Source organism: Corapipo altera, unplaced genomic scaffold (assembly GCF_003945725.1).
Source record: "Corapipo altera isolate COAL_440 unplaced genomic scaffold, ASM394572v1 50, whole genome shotgun sequence".
In the NCBI taxonomy this organism is placed as follows: domain Eukaryota; kingdom Metazoa; phylum Chordata; class Aves; order Passeriformes; family Pipridae; genus Corapipo; species Corapipo altera.
The window spans coordinates 9898120-9923981 of record NW_020884889.1 but is presented as its reverse complement, the minus strand read 5'-3'; the positions used below and the strand labels follow the sequence as shown (position 1 = coordinate 9923981).

Below are 25862 nucleotides of genomic sequence, written 5' to 3'. Positions count from 1 at the left end.
ACAGCAAGGCAGTAAACACCTACCTCCTGCAGATCTAAGAAGAACCCATCCTTCCCTTTGCCCTCTCCCTAGTTGGCCAGGGGCTTGCCCCAATCCCAGTGAAGAAGCTGGAGACACACCTGGGGCCATTTTCCCTCCTCATGGCCGAACTCTCTTGTCCCACCCACACAAGGTGGCACTGTTGATTTTCACTGTATGTATTCCCCCTTCCACCTTTGCCCACACTAACACTGGTTGGACTTCAAAGTGGTGATTTTCAATCTTCAGTTTCTGAATCCCTACACTTTTCCTATTTGAAGAGTGGGCCTACTCAGACATTTAACATGGGGAGACTGCTTTGTAGGACTTGTTTTTCTGCCTCATTCTTGGCAGTCACCAAAGGAGTACCCTACAGACTCACAGGGCTGTAGATTCATTTATGTCTCTGGTAAAGTCAGTACCTAGTAAAAGCACGGCCTTTAGGCAAGCACAAAGAGAGATTCAGATCTTTAAATATTACACAAAAAACCCATGGTAGAACAAATGTTAAATACCCTGAATTAAATTACTTAAGATAATTCCCACTTGCTACTGTGATCAATACGTAAATTAATATATAATCCTCACATACTTCCACTGTGCCCCTCTATTACTGCTTTTATATCCCCTACTTACTATTGCTTTTTGATTATACATATTCTCAAAAACTTGCCTAAATTTGCTTAGGAGGGAAGTTTCAACTTGATCTGTTTTTTCTGTGCACTATATTATTCACTGACTCAGCCCATTTAAAATTTCTAGCAACTGAAGGCAGAGTTTGCTTGGGAAGGAACATTCAAAGAGCTCTTTAAAGCTAAATTGAAAAGCAAGTTACAGTGGAGTTAGTTATCCCTCAAAGGAGTTATATTTTCTTAACACCTACACCACTCAAGTGATCCTTAAACATCAAAAGTATTAACTGGCTAACAGCTCTAAGAGTTCCTTATTGCTTCTCACTCATTGGCACCCACTTGCCCAACCTTAAATTAGGCCAGTTGAATTTGCAAGATCAAAGTAACAAATTACCAGATGATTATAAAATCTCTATGTCTGATCCAGGGCTCTCCTTTGAGGAAATACAACATTCCCTAAACAAGGATCAAATTAACAGCAAATATGATTGAAGTCAGATGGAAGTGATAGTTATTGTTCTGGTGAATACAAAAAAGATGGAGCCTGATAAAGAAATGGAAAATGAAGAGTAGTGAACACTCCCTTTGTCTATGTACCTGGTATGGGTCACGTACACTGAACAGAAAAACAGTGCTACTTTGCTGACAACTGGTAGCTGAAGAGGGAGACTCATTCCCTGGTGCTGGCTGCCAGTTTCTTTTCCAGTTTTATTTCCATGAAAAGTGGATCTCCAATACATAAAACCAAAAGAAAAATCTTTAAAATAGAACATGAGTATCAGACTCCTAGAAATAATTACATGATTTCAGCAGCCTCTGCCACGTCATAGTACAAGAGAGGAAATTATTTCAGTGTTAAAAAAACCTCAACGTTTAATCCTACAAGAATAACAAAACAAAAGGATATCACACCTATAAGGAGTAAGATCCCACGAGTAAACTTTTCCCAGGAAAAACAGTAGTGAAAGGCCCAGCGTCAACGCCCAAATTCCGACAGAAGAGACAAGACACATCCACTCAAAATTATTTGTTTCTACTGTCAATATTGTCCCTCCTTCCCAGAGAGAGCAGACATATTCGTCCTGGCTACTCCCAAGACCTACTTCCAGTAAAGTTCTCCAAGTATAGCAATGCTCAACAATTATTGGAAAAGCCTGGATTTATGTTACTCTCCCTTAACAGTTGCGCCAGGTTGAAGGGGGTACCGTGAAATTCTCAGACCTTGTGTTTGATACTCCCAAAATCCCAAACCATAGCTGTTTCCACCTAGTGAGACCTTCATGAGGCCCTCAAGTAGATCAGGGACAGGGCTAAAAAAGAAAACTAGAGCTCCTTAGGAACAGTAGAGGCTCTTTATATACATAATCTGAAAGCACATTCTTATACTATTTAAAACTATCTATTTATAAAGTCTTCATGGATCTTCAAATATGAGAGGCACTTCAAAAATTAGCTTGACTTACAATTTCAGCAACAGAGATTATTTACCACGTGACTGGTGCTACAACATTAGAAGATCAAACTAATAACCATTAGCAAGTACATAGTTACCCATCAGTTTAACCATTAGTTCTACTAGCAGGAGAAATCTGTATTTTCACTCTATCCAATGCTTAGAAGTCCACTGCTGGTACGACAGAGGAATCAGGCAGTAAAATGGCAGGCAACACAAACTGCTTTTTTACCAGATCGTATCAGGAAGAAGGTTTAACCTATCCTAGAGTTATTGCATGTAGTGAGAAACATGAGGAGTTTTAAAATTATTTTCTGCACAACAATTCTGCTAGCAGGTCTGCAGTAGTCTCAGAAGTCTCATGATGTATATCAGAGTGATACAGTCCTGTTCCACTGACCTACGTGCATCCCTGCAGGATGGTGTGCAAAAATGGAATCACTATCCTTTAAAACAGATTTGTCATTTATTAATGCAATAAATACAGATCCAGCTTTGGGAAAATGAATCTTCTTTCCTAATCCACCTTAAACACCTTCTGTTGTGGCAAATGGAAGCCTCTCTAATATACAACCACCATCAACTAAACGCAGCTAATGAAAGGATATAAAGCGAGGCTTAGGCTTTAATCGTTATTACTATTGGAGCTATTGGGAGGACCCGAGTCCACTCTGCGGGCGCAGCCCTAAGAGGCTTTCAGGTCCGCACGCCCCGCTCCGATCAGTGTGTCAGCCCCTGCCCGCAGTTCCAGGGCAGCAGAGCGGCCCCGCCGCACCCAGCGCGGCTCCACAGGTCCCGCTCCGCGCCGGGGCTGCGCTGCTCGCCCGGTACCGGCGCTCCTGGCCCGGGAGGTACCGCAGCCCGGTCCCCGTCGCTGCAGACGCACTCAGTCCCGGCCTGGGCGGCGGGAGCGGAGCGGAGGAGGGAGTGCTGCTCCCGCCCGCTCCGCAGCGGCCCCGGCCCGGCCCTTACCGATGCACCGCACGTAGTGTTTTGCAGGAAGTTTCCACGCTCCTCGGTCTAATCCGTGCAAAGGGGGGCCGGAGAGGAGCGCGGCTGAATTGCGATGGAAGGGGGCGGGCGGGGACGTGGAGGAGGAGGCGGTAGCAGCAGCAGCCGTGTTTAATTTTTTAATTAGGGCACTTTGAGCATCTCTCGGCGGGGTCGCATCGCCGGGCGGCGAGGGGAGCAAGGGCGAGCTGCCCCCCCCGCCGCCCGGGACCACCCCGTGCCCGGAGCCGTCGGGACTCCAACCTGGGCTTTGGACAGCCGGCGAGGCGGCCCCGGAGCCGCGGGAGCTCCGCGCTTCGCCACCATGGGCAGCGCGGGCGCGGAGGACACGGGTGGGTACCGCGGTCGGCACCGCGGCGGGCGGCGGGCTCTGACCTTGCGGCGCCGCCCGGCCCGGCCCGCACGGCCCAGCGGGGCGGGGGCACAGAGGCACCCGGGGCGGCGGGGGGAGCAGGGGCAGGGGCAGAGCCTAAATCTGCCCTCCCTGGATAGCGGGGCCGGGAAAGCGAAGGCTGTGCGCGCAATCCTACAGCAACAATTGCTTTGCAGGTGCTCGGTCTCTCGCAGCGTCCGTCCCCAGGGAAGCAGGCAACACTTTTCCACGTTCACAAGTTAAGGATGATGCTAATGAGCATTTTATTTTCCTGCATCGCTGTATTATCGAAATCTAGACTACACACATGAATTCACAGCACAGGAGCTCCTGTCCAATGGAGACTCCAGGCTGGTGTATTTGCTAAGGATAAAATCTCATTTCTGCAATTCATTGCTTGTTGGAAGGATGGAGGTGTCACTGCCTGGCTACTGCTTCTTTGCAGGGGAATGCTGTTTAAGTGGAAAAGTGTTGCTTGCACCCAGAGTTACCATGCTGCAAAAACACTGCCTGCTTGTGTGGGGCTATGCTCTCCTTGCAGAACAGTGAGCCATGCCTTCATTTGCTGGGCATCCATGCCCTGGCCTTCCTACCTTCACCTCCCTGTCTTAGAACCCTGAAGATACAGTCTTCTCCTCTGCAGTTTAGAGAATACTGGCATGCAGTGTGCACATGAGCATGACAGGTTGGCTGTGTGGTCACAGCACGGCTTTTGCAGCATTTCTGGCCGTGTGTTATTAACTCAGGTAGCTCAGGCCCATTGGAGAATTCCATATTCATTCAAATTTCCATTTCATTAGGATTTCTCCATTGTTAGTCTTTTCATCCTACCACCTCCTATGCCCAATTTTTCTGATTAGCATTTCTGGAATACAGTTTAGTTTCCCTAAAGAGATAGTTAAGTGCAAATGAGGTGCTTCCAAAACTTTAAATGTCCCTAACCACACCACCACGTTTTCAAGTTAGGTTTGTTCTTACTCAAACACAAGCTCAGGACTGAAGCTATTAGAAGTACTTTGAGAATGACCACATCCATGAAACAGCAGCTGGGCTGCAGACATCCAAGAGGTGAACAGATGGCCATTGATTTGGTCCATTTTGTTGCACACTACCATTTATGAAGTGGGTTTTCAGGCAACTGAGGTTTAATCATGCCAAGAGGATGAATGCTCCCAGCTTGAGACCATGTAAAGATATTCCTTTCCAGTACCAAGCCATTAGAAAACAAATCCTATAGGGGGTTCTGTGAGAGAAGGACTGAGACCCAAAATACAAGAAAGATTATTCTGGCTACTTTCTTAATCTTCTCAGATTCTCTGTAGCCATAAGAATAAAGGCTAGGTCTGAAAAAAGTGGCATCCTGTCACCCCAAACCACCAAAGAACTGGAGCTGGGATCTTCAATCAACACCAAACACTGGCAGAGTTGGGCTGGTGATGCTCCTAGGATAAGAATTTCAACATCTTTCTTCCAGCTGCCTCACAATACTTAGTACCCATGGTGTTCCCCTTCACCATCCCCCCATAGGTGCAGTCAGCACCCCCAGCTTATACCTCTCTTCTTCTTAGCTAAGTGGTCTATATGCTAAGCTGTTTTCCTCATTCCTATTTTCTTTAGGACTTATAGTTCATTCTGACCTCAGAAGGGCTTCCAATGGCCTTTTATTTCACAGCAGGAGGTGAAGGAGCCTTTCTTTTTGCCAGTGTTTTTATACGGGCAACTCCAAGGAGTAGAGTCTTCACCTGTGAAAAAAAAAAGTCAAGCTCAGCCTGGGGCCAGCCCCCACAAAACGGCTCTGCAGATTCTAACTGATACAATGCCTGTCCCCATCACACTTTTCTGGAGGCTATCCTTGAAGATTTCTGGATCCAGGCCATGTTAGTTAGCATTCAGTCTTCTGACTCAGGACTTGACACATACTCTGCAGCAAATGGCAGGGTGTCTGACTGACTGGGAGAGGACATCAAACCTGTGTGCAGCACTACAGTGTGGAAACAATAAAAAAGGCACACAGGGTAAGACGTGCTACCACAGTTTTGGGGATACATAATTAGAGCAAAATTTCCTGTGAACATGGAGGCTTCAATTACAATTTCTGAAATTCAGGATAAGGAAGAGAAGAACACAAAGCTGCACATTAGAGTTTCCCAGAACCAATTCCCCCCCACCCCCAGCAAAATACATGGTGTTTTCTCAGGCAGCTGTTTCAGCCAAACTTTTGTTGGATACAACTAAGATATATTTTTCCATGTTTCAGCATCAGTCGAGCTTTGCACAGAGATCTGTTGCATAGTGTCTCCTGACAAGCACATAATGTACAAACAAATCCCGTTAATTCCAGTGTGTAACCTGCAAATCTAGTAAGACTGGAAGTCATATTCTTTGAAAATGACTCTCTATGGTGAAGAAATGTCATGTCAAACACAAACATATTTCTCTGGACTCAGCTCAGATGCAGGGTTCTCCACAGCCAGCCTATCACTAAGATTTTTCTCTATGTCTTTCAAGGTAGCAACTGGGGGGGTTGGGTCTGGCTTTTCCAGGTAGTGGCTATGTATCATTTTCCAGTATAAGCCTTAAATTTAATTTTTATAACCCAGTGTCCTATGATTTCTGGAAAGTAATTTTTTTCCTTGATTGGCTCTTGTTCAAATCAACTGATTTTTGACATAAATTTGTGATATTGAACTTTCTGTGATTTTTTTTCCCTGCAGAAGGTCAAACTTAATAGAAAAATTGGAAGTGTGCCCAGTGAAAATCCATATAGCAGGTGGGCTTTACCTATGATACATTTTCAGAAAATAAATATTGCTTGTTGTTGACATTATTTCTAATTCCAGTAGGCTATATCTGGATCTTTTCTCCAGCTTAACAGGAATTAAAACACTGTGACCCAAAGAGCAGAATATAATTCAAAACAAGGAAGGATCTCATACACAGCTCTGTAGAATAAACAGAACATTGGTTGTTATGCTTTGGCACACATGTAAAGACAGTAATAGGAAAACATATTATTTAACATCTACTGCATTGAGGTTTATTGCAAAAAGAAAAAGACTTGTGTCTTGCCCTTTTAACCTTTGTTTTAAAATTTTTATTCTTTATAGGGTAATTAGTCAAAAACCCCGCAAATTCTGAAGTGAGAGAGGAGACACCAAAGAAGATAAAAGTTCTGTCCATTTCTGTCTGCTCAGGAATGCCAAGTCTTATTTTTGCTTTTTTTATTGTAGGGTATGGCTACTTTCAGCCATGACTGCAGTACACAGATACCAGAGCTCCCTTTAACCTGGCTTAGCAGTGCAGGTACCTGAAGCAGTGTAGCCATGGCAGCACAGAGCTCTGAGTGGCCTAATTACTCTGCCAGGAAATAAATGGATACTGGTAATTCCCTGGGGAAAAAGATGGTTGAACCGTTAACAAAAAGAGTTTTTCCCTGAGGCACGTTCGTTAAATAGGTGTTAGCAAGAGGCAGGAAACCTCAAGCTCTAACCTCGGAATAAAAGTGCCTTTGTCCTTTGGTGCTTTTGATGTCCCAGTCCTTCCAAATCTCCTGCTGTCCATAGGCACAAAAGAAAGATGTGATTCTAATATCTGATGGAAAACCTAAGATAAAGCAAAATGATCCCCACCCCCAATTAAAATCTATACATAAGATCTCCTTAAACAGACAAAAATAAAAGGTTTCACCTGCCTGGAAACACGCAGAGCTCTCCTGGTGGCAGTGGCAGGGTGGAGTTGCCTGAGCCTCCTGCCCTCCATAGGACACACATCAGGGTCAGCCACCTGAGCAACATCAGGAGGGGTTTCAGACCTGCTGTTTCCTGTGCCTGTAAAATGGCAGGATATGCATGTATTTAAGGTGAAGACCAAGAAGAAGAAAAAAATGGGAGCAAGATTTAGGGGAAGGGAATTTAATTCTGTTATCTCTTCTCCCACCAATGTTTCCTCATACACAGGAGCGGACATGTATAGAGAAAGGTGAAGGGGTAATTTTATCAATATGCTCACTTTCTTACAAGCTCAAACACACAGCATTTTTTTTCTGAAACTGGGGACCAAGACTTCACTAAAATTGCACACACAGTGGTTTATTTTACAAGTTGGATCTATTTATTTAGACTCGTGATCTAAATCAGATGGCAAAATCCATATTATTTGGCTGAAATTGCCTTTGAGGTCAATGCAAGTTTAACTAGTTTAGGATAGAGATTTAAAGCCATTTCAGAAAACATACCTGGCTTCTCCAAGTGGAGACCTCGGTGAGTATTGCCAAATCAGAATCTGTAGACTTGTGCCCAGTCTGACAAAATACTATTTGCAACAGCCATGTGCTGAAATTTCTGTTTTGAGGAGACAGAAAGCCAGAAAATTGTGAGTTTGCTGTCTCATAACAGAGGCCAGTAAGTGGATGGTGTGTAGAGGCTAAAAGTTGCAATTTTTTCATATTAATTTAAATGTGAAAAAACAACAGGACACTGCTAAAATCCAAGCTGGTTTTCATTTCCCAATGTTCATATACTACAGCTTAGATACATGCATCCCATTTAGACCTAACCACACTGATTGGACTTTTCTATGCAGGCAAAGAAGCAATAGAGGTGAAAACCCCACAGAGTCACCAGGATGTGATGCCCAATGATGAGCAGTAATTACTGCAGCAACACTTCAGCCAGCATGAGTGTCAACGAAATGTCTGCCTTCCCTCTGACTCTAGAGCAAAAAACTGGCTTTGCCTTTGTGGGGATTTTGTGTGTTTTCTTGGGACTTCTAATTATCCGATGCTTCAAAATCTTGCTAGACCCCTACAGCAGTATGCCTTCTTCTACATGGGAAGATGAAGTTGAGGGGTTGGATAAAGGAACATTTGAATATGCTCTTGCATGAAAACTCACAGAATATCCTGCCTTAAATTTGATGTTGATTTCATTTTGGAAACCAACTGTTGTTACATTTGTTATACATCCCCGCATTTCGGAGATATGTTGGTGGCATCCATTTTGTTAAATAAATATTTGTTGCAAACTCAAAAGGCGCTTCACATTGCTTTTACTTGCCAAACAGTGTAATGGTAGGTAAGAAATGGCTAACAGAAACCAAATAATACAATAATTCAATAGAAAGTGATGATGGCCAATATTTTAAGAGTCAGATGATATCTGCTTCCTCAGAGAAGGATCTTGTTTCTACTGTGTCTCATGACAGGCTGGAAAAAAGATGAATAACACAAAAGACAGGCTCACGAATGGTGCATGTTTAAATTGTAACACCCTCCCCTCCTCATCTGACACAATTTTCTGAAACTCATAGTCTGTGCTTGTACACTGAGAATACAAAAGTGGAGGACAACAAATGTTGAGGAGGTGCCTGCCAAAGGTGTGTGTCTGTGTTGCTGAGGTGAGAGGAGCAAGGGCTAGTCCACATACTACCAATATTAAGAAACTAATGGGAAAGCCAAAGATCACATCAGTTGCTAACTCATCTCTCACCTTCCAAGAAGAGCAGGTGCTCTACTACTGACTGGTTATGAGGAAAGTACATTGCTTCTCTGTGAAAACTTGATGTGGTCCTTTGCAAACACTGTGTAGCTCACATGAGTATTTTTTTGATAGATCTCCCAATCTACAGCAACAGAAACTGAAGCAGAATTAGTGGAAGGGAAACAAACATCATTAAGGAAGTTTTTGATACTACAAACATTCAGCCATACAAAATATATTACCTGCTCAGAACTCCAAATCAACATCACCACAGTCCCAGTCCCCCAGCATTTCCTACATTGTTAAAAATTTTAAGTGGAGGAGAAAAATTGAATGTTAAATAACCAATCTAACTCTAGCTGAATTGGTCAATTGCCAATTTTTTACTACTTGGTTACAAATGTCGATTCAGTTTAAACTGGAATTTAAACTGTCTGGTTAACAGCTCCCAGCAATAATTACACCAGCTTGGCAAGGCCAAAGCAGAGACAATCATGCTTCTTACCATTTGTACCCAGTCCCCAAGAGGGACAAGGGTCCAAAGCTGACTGCAGAGCTCTGTACTCTCCAGCCCCTCTCCACAGCTGGTTCTGCTGCTCCTGCAACTTTGTACAGTGTTCTGGATCTTTGTACAGATCTGGACTGTCACTGAAGAACTGGTCATGGGAGATTCTATCAAAGCAGAAGTGAAACAGTGAAAGCAGAGACTCAAATCTGGATATTCAAGGTCACCCTCATATACACAGCTGTTTAGCAAGTGTGACAGTACTTGACAGAAATTCAATTCAGTTTTTAAGAAGGCTGGCATTAGAATTTTAGGCACTGTCACTTTTGCTAAACAGCTCTGTTTGCAACGAGGAGCTAAGACAAGGAGATCAGTTACAGCAGCTGTTTTCTTTTTTCATGTATTCTGAAAAAATACATGTTATTTCTTTTGCCCTATATACTAGGCAGAGGCAGAGAGTGGAACAGCAGACCTCAAGCGCCATTTGGAACATGACATACTTGATTGTACGGGGAAGGACATGAATCTCCTGTCTGAAGAATATAACAGAGGAAAAGCCAACATCAATCTACACCGGTCCAGTTGAATTATAAAACATAAACAGCTTTGTGAATATAAGGGCTTTTCAACTGCTTCAGATTGTACATAAGAAAAAATGTCAGACCTTCAGAGATTCAGTATATTGCATTTATCCTAGTTAATTTAACCATAAAATCCAAGGTAGATATCAGTACAATGATTCATGTGATCTGTTATTGCTGGATAGGATCATCCACTGCAGAGACCTGACACTGCCATTCTTTTTATGTACATCTAATCAGCACAGCTGAGCTCTGTGCTGTCAGGTTAGAGTGCTGAAGGTACTTAAGTTATCTGGGTTAAATATAGCTCAGTTATCTTTAAACTATACAACAAACACAGCAAACATACCCAAAGAACCCCAATATTGTCTTATGACTTTTGTTCTTGACCCAATCTATTACTGGAAGCAATTATCAAGTTCCCTTATGATTACAAAGCTTCATCATTTCCTGCCTGCCCTTCTCTGCATCCCAAATAGACAAGGAAGTCAGCCTTCCCAAGGAAGTCAGCCTTCCCAAGGAAGTCAGCCTTCCTGGAAAGAATACAGAGAACATAATTTTTCAAAGGTTTTCCTTAAATATACAGAATAAAACTTAAAAAGGGGTCAGGAGTAAATGGTTCAAAACTGCATGTAGGACAAGGGACCCCCCCCAACGACTGATCCCACTGACTTCACTGAATGTCTTCTGCATAAAATGCACCAAGCAGATCCTGTCCTGAACTCATTATCTACATGACTATATATGCAGAACTGAAAAACAGAGAGAACATGATCTGTGCATAGAATCTGGCATAGCTGGGAGGGAAATGGAGATAACAAAAGTATTTTCAGGCCCCCTTAGAAATTTTGCAATGCCATAAAGTCAGTAATTGTAATGGATAGGTACATTTGCTGGTTAATATGTAACAAGCTAGAATGTCTCTCTAAATCACCATCTAGAAATGTTTTGAAAGAGAGGGATTGGATGGTCTATTCAGTGTATTAAGCAGGAGAAAAATCTGGCCAATAAGGCAGAGTCTGTAATGCCTCAAAGAGAGGGACAGACTATATGCATGAATAAAAGAGGCAGATTGTCCTTCCCTAAAAACACAGGATTGAATGGTAAGTTAAATTACCCTGAATAAGGTAAACTTGATTATTTATGCGTAATGCTAGAATGCTAAACACAAAATTAATGACAAATAACAGTTGAGAGACCTCTGGAAATACATTGTGAAAACCAAAGTATTATTTTCAAGAACAGCAGAAAGGTAAGAGACTTTACTTTTCCTAGCAAAACAGTAATATTATGGAAATAAGACAGTGAAATGACAGAATCATTTTACTTGGTAGCACAAGTCATCAAAGCAAATTGTCATCAAAGAATTGGGATTTCATTCAGTCAGGGAGATGAAAACAAATCTAGTTTCACTGACCTTAATGACAGAAGATTTGTTTTTGCTCCTTCATGCCTGCAGATGAAACACTTCCTTGCAACTTTAAAAGGCTGAAGGAAGCAGAATACTATCTGTGATCAGAAATGTGTAATAATAATAACACTATTGATAATCCAGAGACAGTAGAAGTAAAATAAACTAAATAAATGTAACATTGCTGTGAGGCTTACAAAACAATAGGCAGGAAAACCAACATAAATATGAGGGGGTTAAAAAGTGGTATCATAGCAGAGAGGTTACAGCAGAATATTATCTATAGCTTATGGAAGAAGTGAGAAAATACGCTTTAGGTGTATCTCATACTGAAGATGGAGGACTTTTGATTATCAGCTCTTCAAATTATAATTTTGATATGTGATTTTAGAGAAAATTTACATTGCTGAGCTATAAATATTGATGCCAGTATTTACCTTTCTGTGCCAAGGGGCCAAATGCATTTCACAAAATCATTGAGAAATTTAAATTGAAAAAAATCTCAGGAGGTCATCTAGTCCAACCCCTTGTGAAAGCATGAAACTTAAAAAAAATGCCTGTAATGGGTTTATTTACCCAGATTTTCAGTTCATATATTGCTTTAAAAGATATATTTTGTTTCTAAAACTTTCTGCTTTTACAATCACTTGCAGAGTTTCCATGTCTAAGCAATGCTCTGGTTTAGTCCCTTTGAACAGGCCCGGACCCCTGCTGAATTATACAGGTCTCTACAACCACACTTTCTAATCTCCTTAGAAATATGTTTCAAGACTTATGGATTGCCATCATTTCAGTAGCTCATTTAAGGGCCATCTAGGCCATACTGTAAATTGCTGAAAAGGTACTTAACCCACTAAGGGCCTTAAACATACATACCCCTTCTTCTCTTGGTGTTTTTGTTTGCTCACTCATTTTCTTTGATGAGGGTCTGTGTGGGGAAGTGGAGGTGGGAAGGAGATTATACAGTGATATGTCCACCTTTCTGTGGGCTGCGACTCCGAAGGACCCAGAACAAGACAGAGGAACGGGACAACAGGAATCTCATGACATTCAACAAAGACAAATGGAAATCCTGTACCTCAGACAGACTTAATGCCTGCACCGTACAGGGAGCAACTCTCCTGGAAGGGACCTGGTGAGCAGCAGGTTACAGAGGAGGCAGTTCCCTGTTTCCATGTTTTAATTGCATGGTCATGTTCCAATTGCATGATCCATGTACATGGATGCTCACTGTGTCACCCTGCTCCTTTCTGGGTTTCCATAAAACAGATTGAAACAAGAGGAGTTTTTGGCCCATTTAGCACTCAGGCCTGTACCAAACTACTGCTGGTTTGGTTCAGGGGTTAAGTGTGTCCGGCACAGATGGAAAGATCTCCACAAACTCAGTCTTTGACTCAACTATTTTTTTAGTCAACAAGTCATAGGATGACAGTCTTATGGATACTTGGTGAGGCCAGGGAGAGCTTACGGTGGAAAATGTATCTAACCATGCAAAATAACAGAAATGTTTTATTTATATCTTTTATAGCAGAAAAACAGCAGACAACATTAGGAAGCCTGCTTAGACATTCAAGAGAAAATTCTCAGAACTTCATTACTCGAGGAGTAAAAATTTCATATGAAACAGCAGTAAACCCTTTGCTGTAGCTGCTACTAACTGGCTGCAGCCACAGAAGAGTAAAGGGCTCAGTGACCTGAGTCTGCAGCATCCCTGAAGATGTCCATGAACAATGCACCAAATGTATTCTCGGATCCAAATGCAAATCGGTTTCAAGTCAACATAATTAATGAAGGCCATGACAACAACGAAACAGCCCAAGAGGATGTGGGCTCTGACCCACCACATTATGAAGAAACATCTTTTACTGATGAAACACAGAACAGACTGAGAATCAGTTACAGACCAGGAAAAAGAGAATTATATGACAATTTCCTTCAAAATGCAGAGAAAACAGAAGCTAGTTTACATCCCTATGATACTCACACTAAAATGTATTATCTACAAACTTTTGGCCATAACACAATGGACCCAGTTCCCAAAATTGATTATTATAGAAACACTGGCAGCGTCAGTGGGAATAAGCTCAACAGACCAAGCTTATTAGAAATTCATGAACAACTGGCAAAGGTAAGTGAAAAGGAAAGATAAAATTTTTCTCTATTCTATTTCCAGACTGTTAATTCTGCTTATTAATATGAGAAAGTCCTTAGATTCATGGACCTTGCCCAAGAGAAAAAGTACAAGTAATTACCATATTTCCTCTGGTAGCTGCAGTCTGCTTGCTGCTCTGTATCCTGATCAAAGCAAAGATTTTTATTAAAAGGTGGTCATAAGGTACTTGATTAACAGAAAAACATTGCTTAATCTTGTCTAAAAGTATGGATCTACTTAATCTCTTCTGTTCCATGTAAGAGTTAGGATGGCAGATGATAAATGTCAATTCATAATTTAACCAGGCTACACAATTCACACTTATTCTGAACTTGAATTTAACATCAATGCATAACTAATTTTGACAGATTCCTCCGCTGTACTCATTAACAAATATAAGTGTTATAAAAAAGATTATGTGCAACAAATGCAATCTCAGTCAGAAATCCAAAGCACTCCCTGTTTATTGCTGTAACAAACCGTTCAAACTGCAAAAAAGAATCCAGAACAAGGCTGTTGAGGCTGAGAGTGTTTGCTCAGAAGAGGGATAGCAGACAAGAGTTTTCAGGTGCTGATTCAGTGAATGAATTTAGGCCTTCACACTCATTATTCCAATGAATTTGGAATGAATCTGAAGAGCTTCTTGAATGACTACATAGAAAGCATTTATGGAGGAATGATTTGGCTAAATTCCTCCTAATCTGTCAATGGAAGAGCTGTTTAGACTTCGCTCATGTAACAGATGGGGCTATATCCATGTAAAATACACTTACAGAGAGAACTATAAAACAGAATACAACTGTCTAACCTGCCTTTGAATGATTTTCTAGAGGTTTTTCTCCTCTCTCCTTCAGACAGACCTATTTTTGGTGGACCCACTGTAGGCATTTACTATTGATATATATGCATTTTGTGGGGAAAAACCCCCCTTCCCCTTAGCAGACTCTTCCTGTTTGCTCCACTTTTTCCACGTATACACCACAGTAAGTGAATAATGAAATACCAAAACATGCCCTTTATCATGATAATCCTCACTCTTGTCACCCCCCATGGCTACTTGCAGAAGAATATACATTTGTCAGGTATGATCCTCTGGGGTTTGCACGTTGAAAACTACCACTGGAAAGAATTTGAGAAGTTGGTAACATTAAGTCTCAAATACCAGATTTTCACTAATTTCTGTGTTAGTGTCTCAGATAGGTGAATTTTGCTGTCCAGTCACCTATCTAGATATTTTAAGGGTTGATTACCCTATGTGGAAAAAACCCAAATAGCATGGAAAGCTGTAATAAGAACTACTGTGGCAAGAACAAATAGATTAAGCACTTTGAAACAGTTAAACTACTAAAAGACCTACTACAAAACAGTGGAATAACACGTTACTCTACTGACTTCATAAGCCATATCTTCCCCCTTAAGCCACAATACCAAGTTCTCTGTAAAAAGCAGAGACACGGGAAGGATACAGCTACCTTCAGAATCAGAAACGTTTTTTGAGGTTCTTAATTGTCCACTTATCAGGGCAGGGCTGGAGAGAGATCATTGCTATAGTCAAGCTGAGACTAAAAGTGCCAACATGCAGCAAAAATCCCCATTCTTTTTTCTGTGTTGGCCAATTGTGAAATGAGAAATTTTGAGAGAAAACAAGCTCTTATCCCCATTCCACTCAGTTTTACATACTTCTGAGGTCTGAATAATCTGGACAAGCATCTGATTTTTGGATGCTGGTCCAGATCTTATTCAGACTTCCACTCTCTGCAGATTCACCTGTCCTAAGGAGGGTAATATAAAATAATGAAATCAAGAAGAAAAATAGCCATTAGCAAATTAGGACCCAATTCTTTAGGATCTTATTAGGGCAGCTTCCTAGCCTTGGCCTAACTTACCTAAATTAAGGTCTCCACAGACCTGTGTAAAATGGCTTACATGGAAAGGAGAAGCATTTCCAAAGACGAATGCGAAGTGGATATAAAAGGGAAAAAATATGAATTTGGTATCTGTATTCCTTTGCAGATGTACAAACTGCTGCTCAAGAGACTAAACACATTTCTATGCCCAGAAGAAAACTTCCTCTTATAGAAATAATTTACTTCAGTAGTGGCCAGAGAGGAGTAAAATAGTGTCTTGGCTTTGAACATAATGCTGAATGATCAGGTACTGAACATAAGCATATTAAGGAATTTTCAGTTTTGATCATAACCAGAAAATTCCATGTTTTTTACTGCTGCATCTCTTAAAAGTTTGTATATTTTAAACACAATTAGATAACTTTGTTTAGGTTTTTTTAAGGCTTTCAACTTAGAGAAGGTTAAAAAGAAGGCAGATGATATCACAGAATAAAATGAAGGGAGAATTGCTTCACAGGTTGGGACTGTTAGGGATGAGAAAAAGAGCATCATCTAGCTTGGTCATTTCCATACATTTTCCAGTATTCAGCTTACAGAAGGATAATCTTATGCCTTTCAAAACAGGAAGGTGAATGTCAGAGGTAATGGGATTTTTGTTACACTGGCAACCTGCTGTGCCCTTATGTGAGTTGTGGCCCTGGTGTGGGAGCCACTGACCACAGCCCTGGAACAAACGAGGTGCCATTATCAGGGCTGGAGTCTGTGCCTGGCTGTCCTGGGTCTCCCTTGGTGACCTTGGGCAAATCACTTCGGTCTGCAGAGCTTATTCTGAAGAATAAACAAACACAAGGTCACTAAATAGCAGATTAGTAGGAAGGGAATTAGGATGGTATGAAAAGGAGGATACATATCCTATCAGGAGGATAGGATATGTATGAGCAGCTGGACAGGGGCCCTGCCTGCAGCCCCTGCCTGCAGCAGGAGCTCTGGCCACCAGCAAGTAGGGGATGAAATGCCCCACTGAGCAGGTACAAGGGTTACACAATAGCCCGAGGTGCCGTTCTGAAGAGGATGCTCTATTTTACTTTAACACTAAAATCTGGTCTTACCACACTACACCCCAAGGCAATCCCACCCCCCTCATCCCCAATTTGAAACTCAGATTGTTAAAGACAACTATACTGTCACAAGCCCATTGCCAGATTCTGATAAGAAGTGGCATATGTTTGACTTCAGATTGCTAAACATCACATAACCATTCCCATTGTGCTTTGATGCTGGGCTTCACATCAGAAGATAAATATTAATATTTAATACTTTTTTTAATATGCAATTTTTCAAATGTCAGAATGTAAAGCAGGCTGAAAGGAACTTCAAATATCTAGTTTCCACACTGCTGGAGTCAAATGTGTGTCATCTTTTACCAAGACATGTCAGTTTTTTGCACATATTAAGCCACAGATCGCCAATTAAATCTCTGAAAAATAGTCTAAGTGCTACTTCACAGCTGATGGCTGCTGATAATTACTTGGGCTTAATATTTACCCTACATAAGAAATAATCTAACCTTTCTTCCTCTTGGCTATTCTCCACACTTGTTATGGAGACTTGATGAGCTCATCATCTTTAGCCCCAGGAGAGATGAAGACTAAACCATTCTGAAACAAGAAAGGAAAATGTTTGGGTTAGTTCTTTTTTATTTTTTTTTAAGCAGTTAACTTTTTATTTTAGTAGCTTTTCAAAATGTTCTGTCACTTTTATTGCACATCCTTAATGCATGAGTAGCACAGGTACAGCTGCTTGGTAAATAACCAATCATTCACTAAAGCACGCCAATTTAAAATGCATTTATGGAAGGTTTAAGGCCATAATTTACGATAATGGCATAGAGAGCACAAATTAATTCAAAGTACAGAGGAAACAACTTGTTTCAAGTACAAAGACCAAACCCTTTTAATTTTTTTGTCTTTGAAATTCTAACCACTGTAGCAAAAAACCCTCATATTATTCTGCTGATCTTCCTTAACTCACTTTAATCATTTACCGTATTTTGAGCAGACACAGCCATTATTATTTCAGGGTAAGAATTGTCAAAAGTATCTAAGTAACTCAGGAGCTCAAAGTCATAGGCTTTCAACAGATCTTGTATTCCCATTTCACTTAGGGCCAACAGGGCTGTAGGCACCAAGTTTAGTCCATGTCGAAATGTATTATCCAGTCACTTATTTTTCATTTGTGAGCACAGTCCTGGATTTACTGTGTCAAAGGCATTCTACATCATCATGACTAGAGCCCCCATCCATGAGGGGCAGGTCCAGATATTAGTGTAAAAGGCATATTCAGTTGGCCTTTATGTCTGTTTTGGGTTTGCATGTTGGGTATTTTTAAGTTCACGGACAAAATACAGAAACAGCCTTAAGGTCAACCAAGATGAAAAATCTCATATGTTTCACAGAATTACAAATGTTTTTCCTCCTTGACCTGCTTGGTTAATCTGGAAATATCTTCATTAACCTTCAAACCTTAAAAGCACCTTCATTCCTCTCCAGAAGTGGTACCCACTCCTGACTCTGCCAGACTTTGGCAAGGGGCTTGGTCCTTCCTGAAGGCCTTTGCAGAGGACCCAGAAAATATCTGGCAATAGCTAACCTAATGCCAGCTTCTCCCAGAACCAGTGAGAGCTCTAAATAAGATAAAAAAAGAAATTAAAAGCAGCAATGACAAAGAATATAAACCTCAGCACCATGACTAATTCCTGTTCAAGCCACAAGAAACATATCATGGTGCTAAATTGCCTCAAAGATTCTGGGGCAGAAGAGCTGAAGAGATAAAATACAGATTTATATTTCTAACCGAATATGAACAATCTAAAATTCTGGACTATTATTCTGGTTACACCACAAATACAGCAATCCTATCTACTATGGTTACACCAGAGGTGGCTAAAACACAGAAAGGATTATTCATTTACTACATTTCACTGGCATTTCTTTAACTGTTTTCAGGAATATGTTACCCATCTGCTGCTGCAGTTATGTTTGTACTTTATCCAACAGAAAACAGTGGAGTTCATCACATAACTTCACCATGCAGCACTCAGCTCAGTCTCTTTTCACTATTGAGCAATTATCCTTCCTTCTACACTTGGAGTTATTCATAAATTGCTGCAAGAGCATGCAGAGGCCAACCAGGAGCCTCTCACTATCTTAGATGCTCTACTTACATATCAACACAATATGTATGTGGAATAGTTCACAATAAAAACACTTAAGTACAGATAATAATGTATTTACTCTACTTAAGCAGTTCTTTCATCTTTTCTCCCTGTTAGCAAGCCCACCTGCTGATGCCTTGTGTAAGCAGAATATTGCTCTCTACTCCAGAGGCAGTAAAACCTGATCTTCTTTGGAATTCCTTTCTCCTGTGTCTCTCTTATGCAGCCAGGTGTCCTCTGCTTTGCACAAAACCGTGTTTGTTTTCTGTGTGATTCTCCAGAACATCGCTGTGAGCACTGGCTCAGTGGAGAGAATGGCTAATGGAGAGAGCACAGCTGGAGATGAGACAGCAGCCAGCAAGGAAGAGGAAAACAAAGCAGGATTTGTCAAGTTCGGATGGGTGAAGGGTGTGCTGGTGAGAAACTTACCTGCACTTCTAGACAAAAAAATTAAAAGCAAATAAAATCAGTTCTGTTACACTAAGGTCTTCTAAGAATTAAGAGTGGGAGACGGACTTCAGGGATGTTTGGAGTGTTTTTTAAAAGCCTGAAATGTACTCTGTCGTGCTTCTGGTTGTTAACACTACTTTCAACATTGCACTAATGTGGTATTTTTTCTTTAAAACCTAGGTAAGATGCATGCTTAATATTTGGGGTGTGATGCTCTTTATTCGACTTTCCTGGATTGTAGGTCAAGCAGGAATTGGTATGTATCTTATTTAATATCATTTTCAACAGTGAAGGGATAAAGAGGATAAACTATACATGATCATGATTAATATATAATCTGAGATGTGCATTTGCATGTTGAACTAAATAACGTTTTCAAATGCTTGCCAAGGTAAAAGACATTAATCCTCCAAACTATTGGAATTTTCCAGACTCACAGCCAAATTACTGCTTAGAGGCACAGATCTGTTAACTATGCATATGATCATCACATTTGAATATTTCTAAGCTTTAGTGAAATTTGTATTTAGATCCTGTAACAGATGTAAACTTTATGACTCGGGCCAATTTCTAATATGTGAGTACAGAGTTAACCTTTAAGAGTTCACACTTTGCTTATCTGTGAAACCCAAACCTTGTCATCTACATATTAAAAACAACACTTCTTTACACTTCTCTGCAAGGATGAAAACAGAACTGGAAGGAGGTCTCATCTCATCAGGATTTTGTTATTTTTAGCTGCAGAACAGTACTAGATACTAGCATACTATGAAAGACTAAGTTTAAAAAACTCTGCTGTAGCTTTCATATAAATTAACTAAGTCCACTTCATTATGTGCTGTATCTTTGCTTCTTCATTGTGCAGTTTAATTAATCCAAATTCCAAATGCCAGTCCCTGAGAGACTGGGCCCTGAGGCCTCCATCCAGTATGTTGCTGAGTGTTCAATGAAACCAGTGAGAGAGGAAAGAGCTCACAACCCTGCAAGAATCTCCAGACTACAAGAGCAGCTCAATGAGGTGCAATTTCTGTGTGGTACAACTGCCTTTTTAGAGCTGCTGCTCTGGGGAAGCACAGAAACATGACCTGCAATGGCACTGTCACTCTGTGATTCATGATCCTCAATCTGGAGTGTTGGGGCCCTAATCTTTGACTGGCACCCAGATGTTGCAAAAAACGCAATCCAAAGGCATGATGGCAAGTATTCCAGTTTGGATATTAAGTAAATTAAGGAGCGTTGACTCTGCTGGGCTTGGATAAAACTCAGTGCTCAAAATCAGATCGGTATAAATGTCATTCACTTCCTTGTGAAATGAAACATTGAATCCAAACATCTCCAAAATTTTGCATGGTTGAAGTCTCATTTCCAATAAAATACAGTAACTTCATAGAAGTTTCACTTGAGCAAGTCTGAGCTTTTAAAAAAAGAATAACAAAGGAAACGCTTATTAAGTAAAAAATCCAGCCACAAACTTACAGAAACATAAATAGAAACAAGAAACCCAACAATAAAAGATCCAGAACTAAGCAGGAGAACTTCAGTACTTCTGCAGTGCTCCATGCGTGGCTCCAGCACTGTGCCTGACAAAAGGGTGCTTGCTGATTTTATGATGCATACCAAATGAGCACGTACAGCCCAGGGCACTCATAACTATATGCCTTGCCATGAAATTTCTGCATCTTAATATTGCCAAGACTTTGCTCTGGGGTTTCATGCAAAATTAGTTTTTAAGGGCAGTTTAGTAACTTATTGAGATCATCAAGAAGTATTACTTTGTTTTGAGGTGTGAGAATAGCCATGGGCAAGAGTAATTCATTTTGGAACAACTTACTTAGGAGCCATATGCCTGCTTTTCAATCTAAGCTTTAATCAGATTTTTAACATTAATTTGCACCAACACCAGTTACAACCTTTCTGCTTTCACTTTTAATTTTACCATTTTAACTCATTGATAAGCAGACTCTCTTTCCTTAGAGTTTATTGTTCTGCTGTTGCTTTTTAAAGTTGCATGTGTTATGCAAGGAGGTTAGTTTTACTTCTGAAAATGAGACGTCAAATTCCATATGAATAATTTCTCATTGCATTTTCTGAATGTCTTATTAGCAATGAGCTTTAAGTCCCTAGCCAAGCTGCTTAAGGAGAACAGTGATGGAAGCTCATCATCACCAAGGCTCAGGGATTTCACTGGGTACTGCTACTAACATGGAAATTAAATGAGTCAGTTAAACCACCATCTGGGCACCATTTATATCCCCATCATTAGAGGGCCAAAGAGAGCAAACCCAATTATTTCCGTATCCTGATAGGCTGTCTTGGGCAAAAGCTCTTACAGGGGGAGAAACCTACCATTCAACAAAGATCTGTGTTTATCATCAGCTGGGAAAAAAGGGACAGTATAGTCCTGACAAGATTCCAGGTCCAAAACTAGTCTGGTATTTTGACCTAACATCTGAGGACTACATGTACCTGGAATGGTTAGCCAAAGGAAGGGAAAAACACCAAGTTTATGTTACCTGAAAATCTGGCCCTGAATATACAATTATGTTATGTTATATGACAATGTTTTGGTTAAGCCACTTCATTTTTTGCACTTTTATTCTTAAATCTTACAATATTTTTTAAAAATTAACATTAAAGTCTTTCTATGAAGATGTTACTATCAAGTTAGCAACTCTATATATCATATACATGTTAACGACATGAATTGTGAAATGCAATAAAACATCCTTGAAAAATATTCCTTAGGATGCACATGCACTTACCAAATAATTTTAAAACTACTTTAAGAATAATATGTCTAACTTATTCAATTTAAGAGTTAACAGCTGATTAAAAATCATGTTCAGCCACTTCTCAGACACAAAATTTGCATGGTTTAACCTTCTGTGTAATGGTAGCTGACCAAAAGGAATGACCATTTGGATTTCTTTTTATACAGACCTGCATACAAAAAGCTGCGTGACCAGTTAGAGTTCAGAAATCAATAGGATAAACATAATTTTTTAGAGGCTCAAATTACTTTGAATGTCCTACACCATGTTATATATCATTTATGTCTTGCACATGACATCGTTCTGTCTTAAAGGACTGTGATAACATGGCTATAATTTAAGCAGCAAAGAACTCAGGGACTGGGTGGCTATAACCATCCAGTATGAACTGAAGTCAGGAATCTGATCTGGAAGCCAGAAGGTAGAAATAAACCAGATAAATCAATCAGTTTGTAGTACTTCTTGCTCAGTGTTAGTTGTCGGATCCAAGTTTCAATCTGGATGAGCCCTGGTCAATAAATATTGCTACAGGCAATGTATGTTCTCCAGTTCCACACTGAACACCTGTGTACCTCACAGACACAAGGCAGCTAGTGCATAAGCCTTAGCAAGTTCAGATAAAACTAAAAACTGATTGTTAACAGAAACCTGACCATATAACCAAAGACTGGAAACGTTCTCAGATTTCAGAGCATAACTTAAACTAAAACCCAGTTCACCTGTAACTAATCACCTTTCACTGATCTTCAGATGTTTGATTATTTCACTCAAGTTTGTGATATCAGCTAAAAAAAAAAAAGAATATTCTAAGTTCCCTAAGATTACAGGTCACCTGTTAAAGTAAATGGCATCTAAAAAGCAGTATTTCCATTTTCAAATGTTTGTCCTGTGTTAGACTAAAACCACTTTCTGCAGGGAAAGAGGGAGATGAGGACATCACTCAGGTTTTGTCTCTCTGCCTGACTGACTCTTTGTCCTGGTACACTATGAATCTTCCTCTGACTCACTATTTAATTATATGATGAAAGACAGCAGCATTCTTACAAGAGCTCTGGTTAAAGTGTCAATCTCCTCATTTAAACAGCCAGGATGCCTGTTAAAGGTAGATATAAGTTTCCATGTCAAGGGACACTTGCTTGTTCATTTCCTCCAGCCTTTGAAAATCATGAGAATTTCTGGCTAGAGTACTCCTATCACAAAGAATCACTGCTTGAAGACTGATGGGAATAATTTACTACCATGTCATGGCCTCCATGAAAATGTTCTGCAAGCTGCAAATGGTCAACAAACCATCTTTTCAGTTTATTGCTCTGATTCTGGCCTGAAAATTCAATTTAAAGAGAGAATGATTTGTAGGAAACATGGAACATGAGTAAAATATTTTATCTTCTTATTACTGACAGGTCTTGGAGTAATCATAATTCTCCTCGCCACGATGGTAACCTCAATTACTGGGTTGTCAACTTCTGCAATAGCAACTAATGGGTTTGTCCGTGGAGGTAAAAATCTTAGGGTTACTAATGCTTTCAAGCCCAAAAAGGTATTTATGTATTATTTCTGTGTGAGACAAACCAGAGGGACGATAAACCAAGTGGTACATCTAAAGGAACTGGAAGGTAACAATTCTAGCCACCTCTCATCACAATTTAAGGCACGTTTGGGTAGTCACTTTTAATAAACCACAGATTTCAGTTCAGTCTGAGAAGTACATTTCAGGTGTTCCTGCCTGCTGTCAGCGAGGGATGGCTGCTGGCTTTCCATGGCTGCTCTTACCTTTCAGCTGGTCTTTCCTATTCAGAGCATTCCAGGTTGGACATCCTTCAACAAACTGAGCACGGAGACACCTCTTCCTCTCATTTTAAATACTGATGCACATCAGTGGATGCCTTCAGTTTAATGCCTTCTTTATAACACTCCTTACATTTCAGCCACTCCTTGGAAGACGAGTAAATGATTTTGCTGTAAAAGTGCATGTCAGGTATTTTATGAAACAAATTTCTAGTGCATTTCAGAGCCTTTAAGTTCTATCTGGCCTGGTCTAACCTCTCTGGAAAATGGCAAGTTCTTACTACGTCATTTAAGCGCAACAGGTACTGGAGTACACTTGAATATACTTTCTTTTTCGGATCTTTCAGGTCTTGGAATCATAGTTATTGCTCTGAGTGTAGTAGTAACAACATTGACAGGTATCTCCATGTCTGCCATTTGCACTAATGGAGTAGTAAGAGGAGGTAAGTGAATATGATCTCATGAAAAATACAAAAATCTGCAGATTTTAATTAGAGAAATAAATGGAATTGAGATAACTGTGTTATAAGCAAAGAAATAATAAGCAAATCTATTTGGAGTGATTTCTTTCAGTGCATCAACAGCAAATTAAAATGTATATAAACTTAAAGCAAAAAAGATTAAAGATTTACTGCAGGAGCTTAAACAATGTACCACAGAATATGATCCTTCATGCTAACACTGGGACAGATCCATGTAAGTTAGAACCTGTCTGGAAGTGAGGTTCTCTCTCCTTTGTGTTATTATATCATGTATCATGAAAAATTATAACAAGGTCCAGTTTTGCATGCTAATGTGCACTAAAAGATTTCTGCAATAGAAAGGCATACTGAGAAGTCTGAGGGCAGAACCAGTACAAAGCACATTGCTTTTCTCTAAGTGCCCTCTATCAACATAGGGCAAGGTTCAGTTATATTTGTGAGGCTGAAAGCACAGATTTCTGCAGTAATTGTTATGTGGGGAAAAAACCAGCAAAAACGGAGCATTTAGTTGTCCCAAAATAACAATCATTTCTGTCTGCAGGTGGAGCATACTATCTTATCTCAAGGAGTCTGGGCCCAGAGTTTGGTGGATCTATAGGACTTATCTTTGCCTTTGCCAATGCAGTGGCAGTTGCCATGTATGTAGTTGGATTTGCCGAAACAGTTGTGGAACTTCTTAAGGTAAAGGTAGATGTTTCAGGTATATGATTAAGTTGGTTTAGAGGTTTTTTGTGTTTTGTGTGGCTTTTTTAGTTTTTTAGGGGGTGGTGTTTGTTTTACATAATATATTTGTTTAAGTGGTGATACTTTTTAGCTAAGGCTTGAGGGGCATTTTTAGCAGGGAGAAGCTGGTGTGTCTAAAGATGCCACAGAGCGCTTCTCCATTATTTCTACCTTATGAATATATTTCATATATTTCTTGACAAGAATCTCAAAATCAGAAGAGGAACAGACATCTAATTAGACAGCCAAATAACCCCAACTGCAAAAGGCCAGCTGGAACATGAAATACAAACACTTGGTCTCATAAATCTCTGCAACTTTGACAGCTCACTGCTCTTTACTTCACCTTGTTACTTGATCCCACCAGTTGGGCAGAGAAATACTGGTTCTATTAACATTTCTCACTGCTTTCAGGAGAGTGATACTCTGATAGTAGACGAGTCCAATGACATCAGAATCATAGGCACCATAACTGTTGTCTGTCTTCTCGGCATCACTGCTGCTGGCATGGAATGGGAAGCGAAGGTAAACCTTTAAAAGAACATTAAAGCAAGTGGTATTTTAGCCTACTGTACAGAATTTGTGTGTGAGGAATGCTACACAACAGGTGGAATTTTCAGAGGCACCCAGTTTCAGTTTATGCTTAATCTTTCTAAAAGCAAGAGCAGTTTAATCATTACATTCAATGAAAACAGAATTACTCGACACTCTTCCTTGAACATACATTTAAAAGCAAAGAGGAAGTTTGTGTTCTGCAGACAGCTTGGTTACATTGATTTTTATAATTCATGGCTTCATTTAGAATCTTGGCTAAGTGCCCCTTTTGCCCTTATTTTTGATGCAGTTTGACAGAATAAACAGTAGTAAAATATTGTTTTATCACTGTACTCTTTCAAGCCCTGCTCAGCAGAAGATCTCTATTTGCTACCCATTCCTTAATCTCTAATGATTTCTGCTATTCCTTCACCTGTAAA

At 40.3% G+C, this 25862-nt stretch overlaps 2 protein-coding genes and 1 long non-coding RNA gene across 6 annotated transcripts in view; 2 read left to right on the top strand and 1 right to left on the bottom strand.

Moving 5' to 3' along the window:
- The first annotated feature begins 3209 nt into the window (after positions 1–3209).
- CTXN2 (cortexin 2) lies at positions 3210–8516 on the top strand. Its single transcript, XM_027644422.1, has 2 exons — positions 3210–3446; positions 8069–8516. Exon 2 carries the CDS (start codon positions 8123–8125, stop codon positions 8369–8371), a length of 249 nt encoding a protein of 82 aa, XP_027500223.1. The 5' UTR covers positions 3210–3446; positions 8069–8122; the 3' UTR covers positions 8372–8516.
- On the bottom strand, positions 5059–25382 carry LOC113947640. Its single transcript, XR_003527825.1, has 8 exons — positions 25235–25382; positions 23669–23854; positions 17028–17118; positions 13714–16288; positions 11468–12389; positions 8974–9636; positions 7722–7827; positions 5059–7314 (listed from the first exon to the last, which is right to left on the bottom strand). It is a non-coding gene; the product is annotated as an uncharacterized LOC113947640 (long non-coding RNA).
- The window catches only part of SLC12A1 (solute carrier family 12 member 1), a 47122-nt gene continuing 32060 nt past the window's right edge, over positions 10801–25862 (top strand). Inside the window, exons 1-7 of one of the 4 annotated variants that reach the window (XM_027644409.1) lie at positions 10801–11302; positions 12990–13589; positions 18956–19090; positions 19305–19380; positions 24031–24126; positions 24707–24846; positions 25303–25413. In XM_027644409.1, coding sequence (XP_027500210.1) covers positions 13179–13589; positions 18956–19090; positions 19305–19380; positions 24031–24126; positions 24707–24846; positions 25303–25413 — 969 coding nt within the window. In that variant the 5' untranslated portion in view covers positions 10801–11302; positions 12990–13178. Of the gene's footprint in view, positions 11303–12989; positions 13590–17033; positions 17145–18955; positions 19091–19304; positions 19381–23298; positions 23395–24030; positions 24127–24706; positions 24847–25302; positions 25414–25862 lie in introns of those variants that run through there. The other 3 variants (XM_027644408.1, XM_027644407.1, XM_027644410.1) reach the window with 3 other exon arrangements.

What these genes read in the sequence shown, in the direction of transcription:
- CTXN2 (XM_027644422.1), top strand. Translation starts at nt 8,123, where the DNA reads ATGATGAGCAGTAATTACTGCAGCAACACTTCAGCCAGCATGAGTGTC.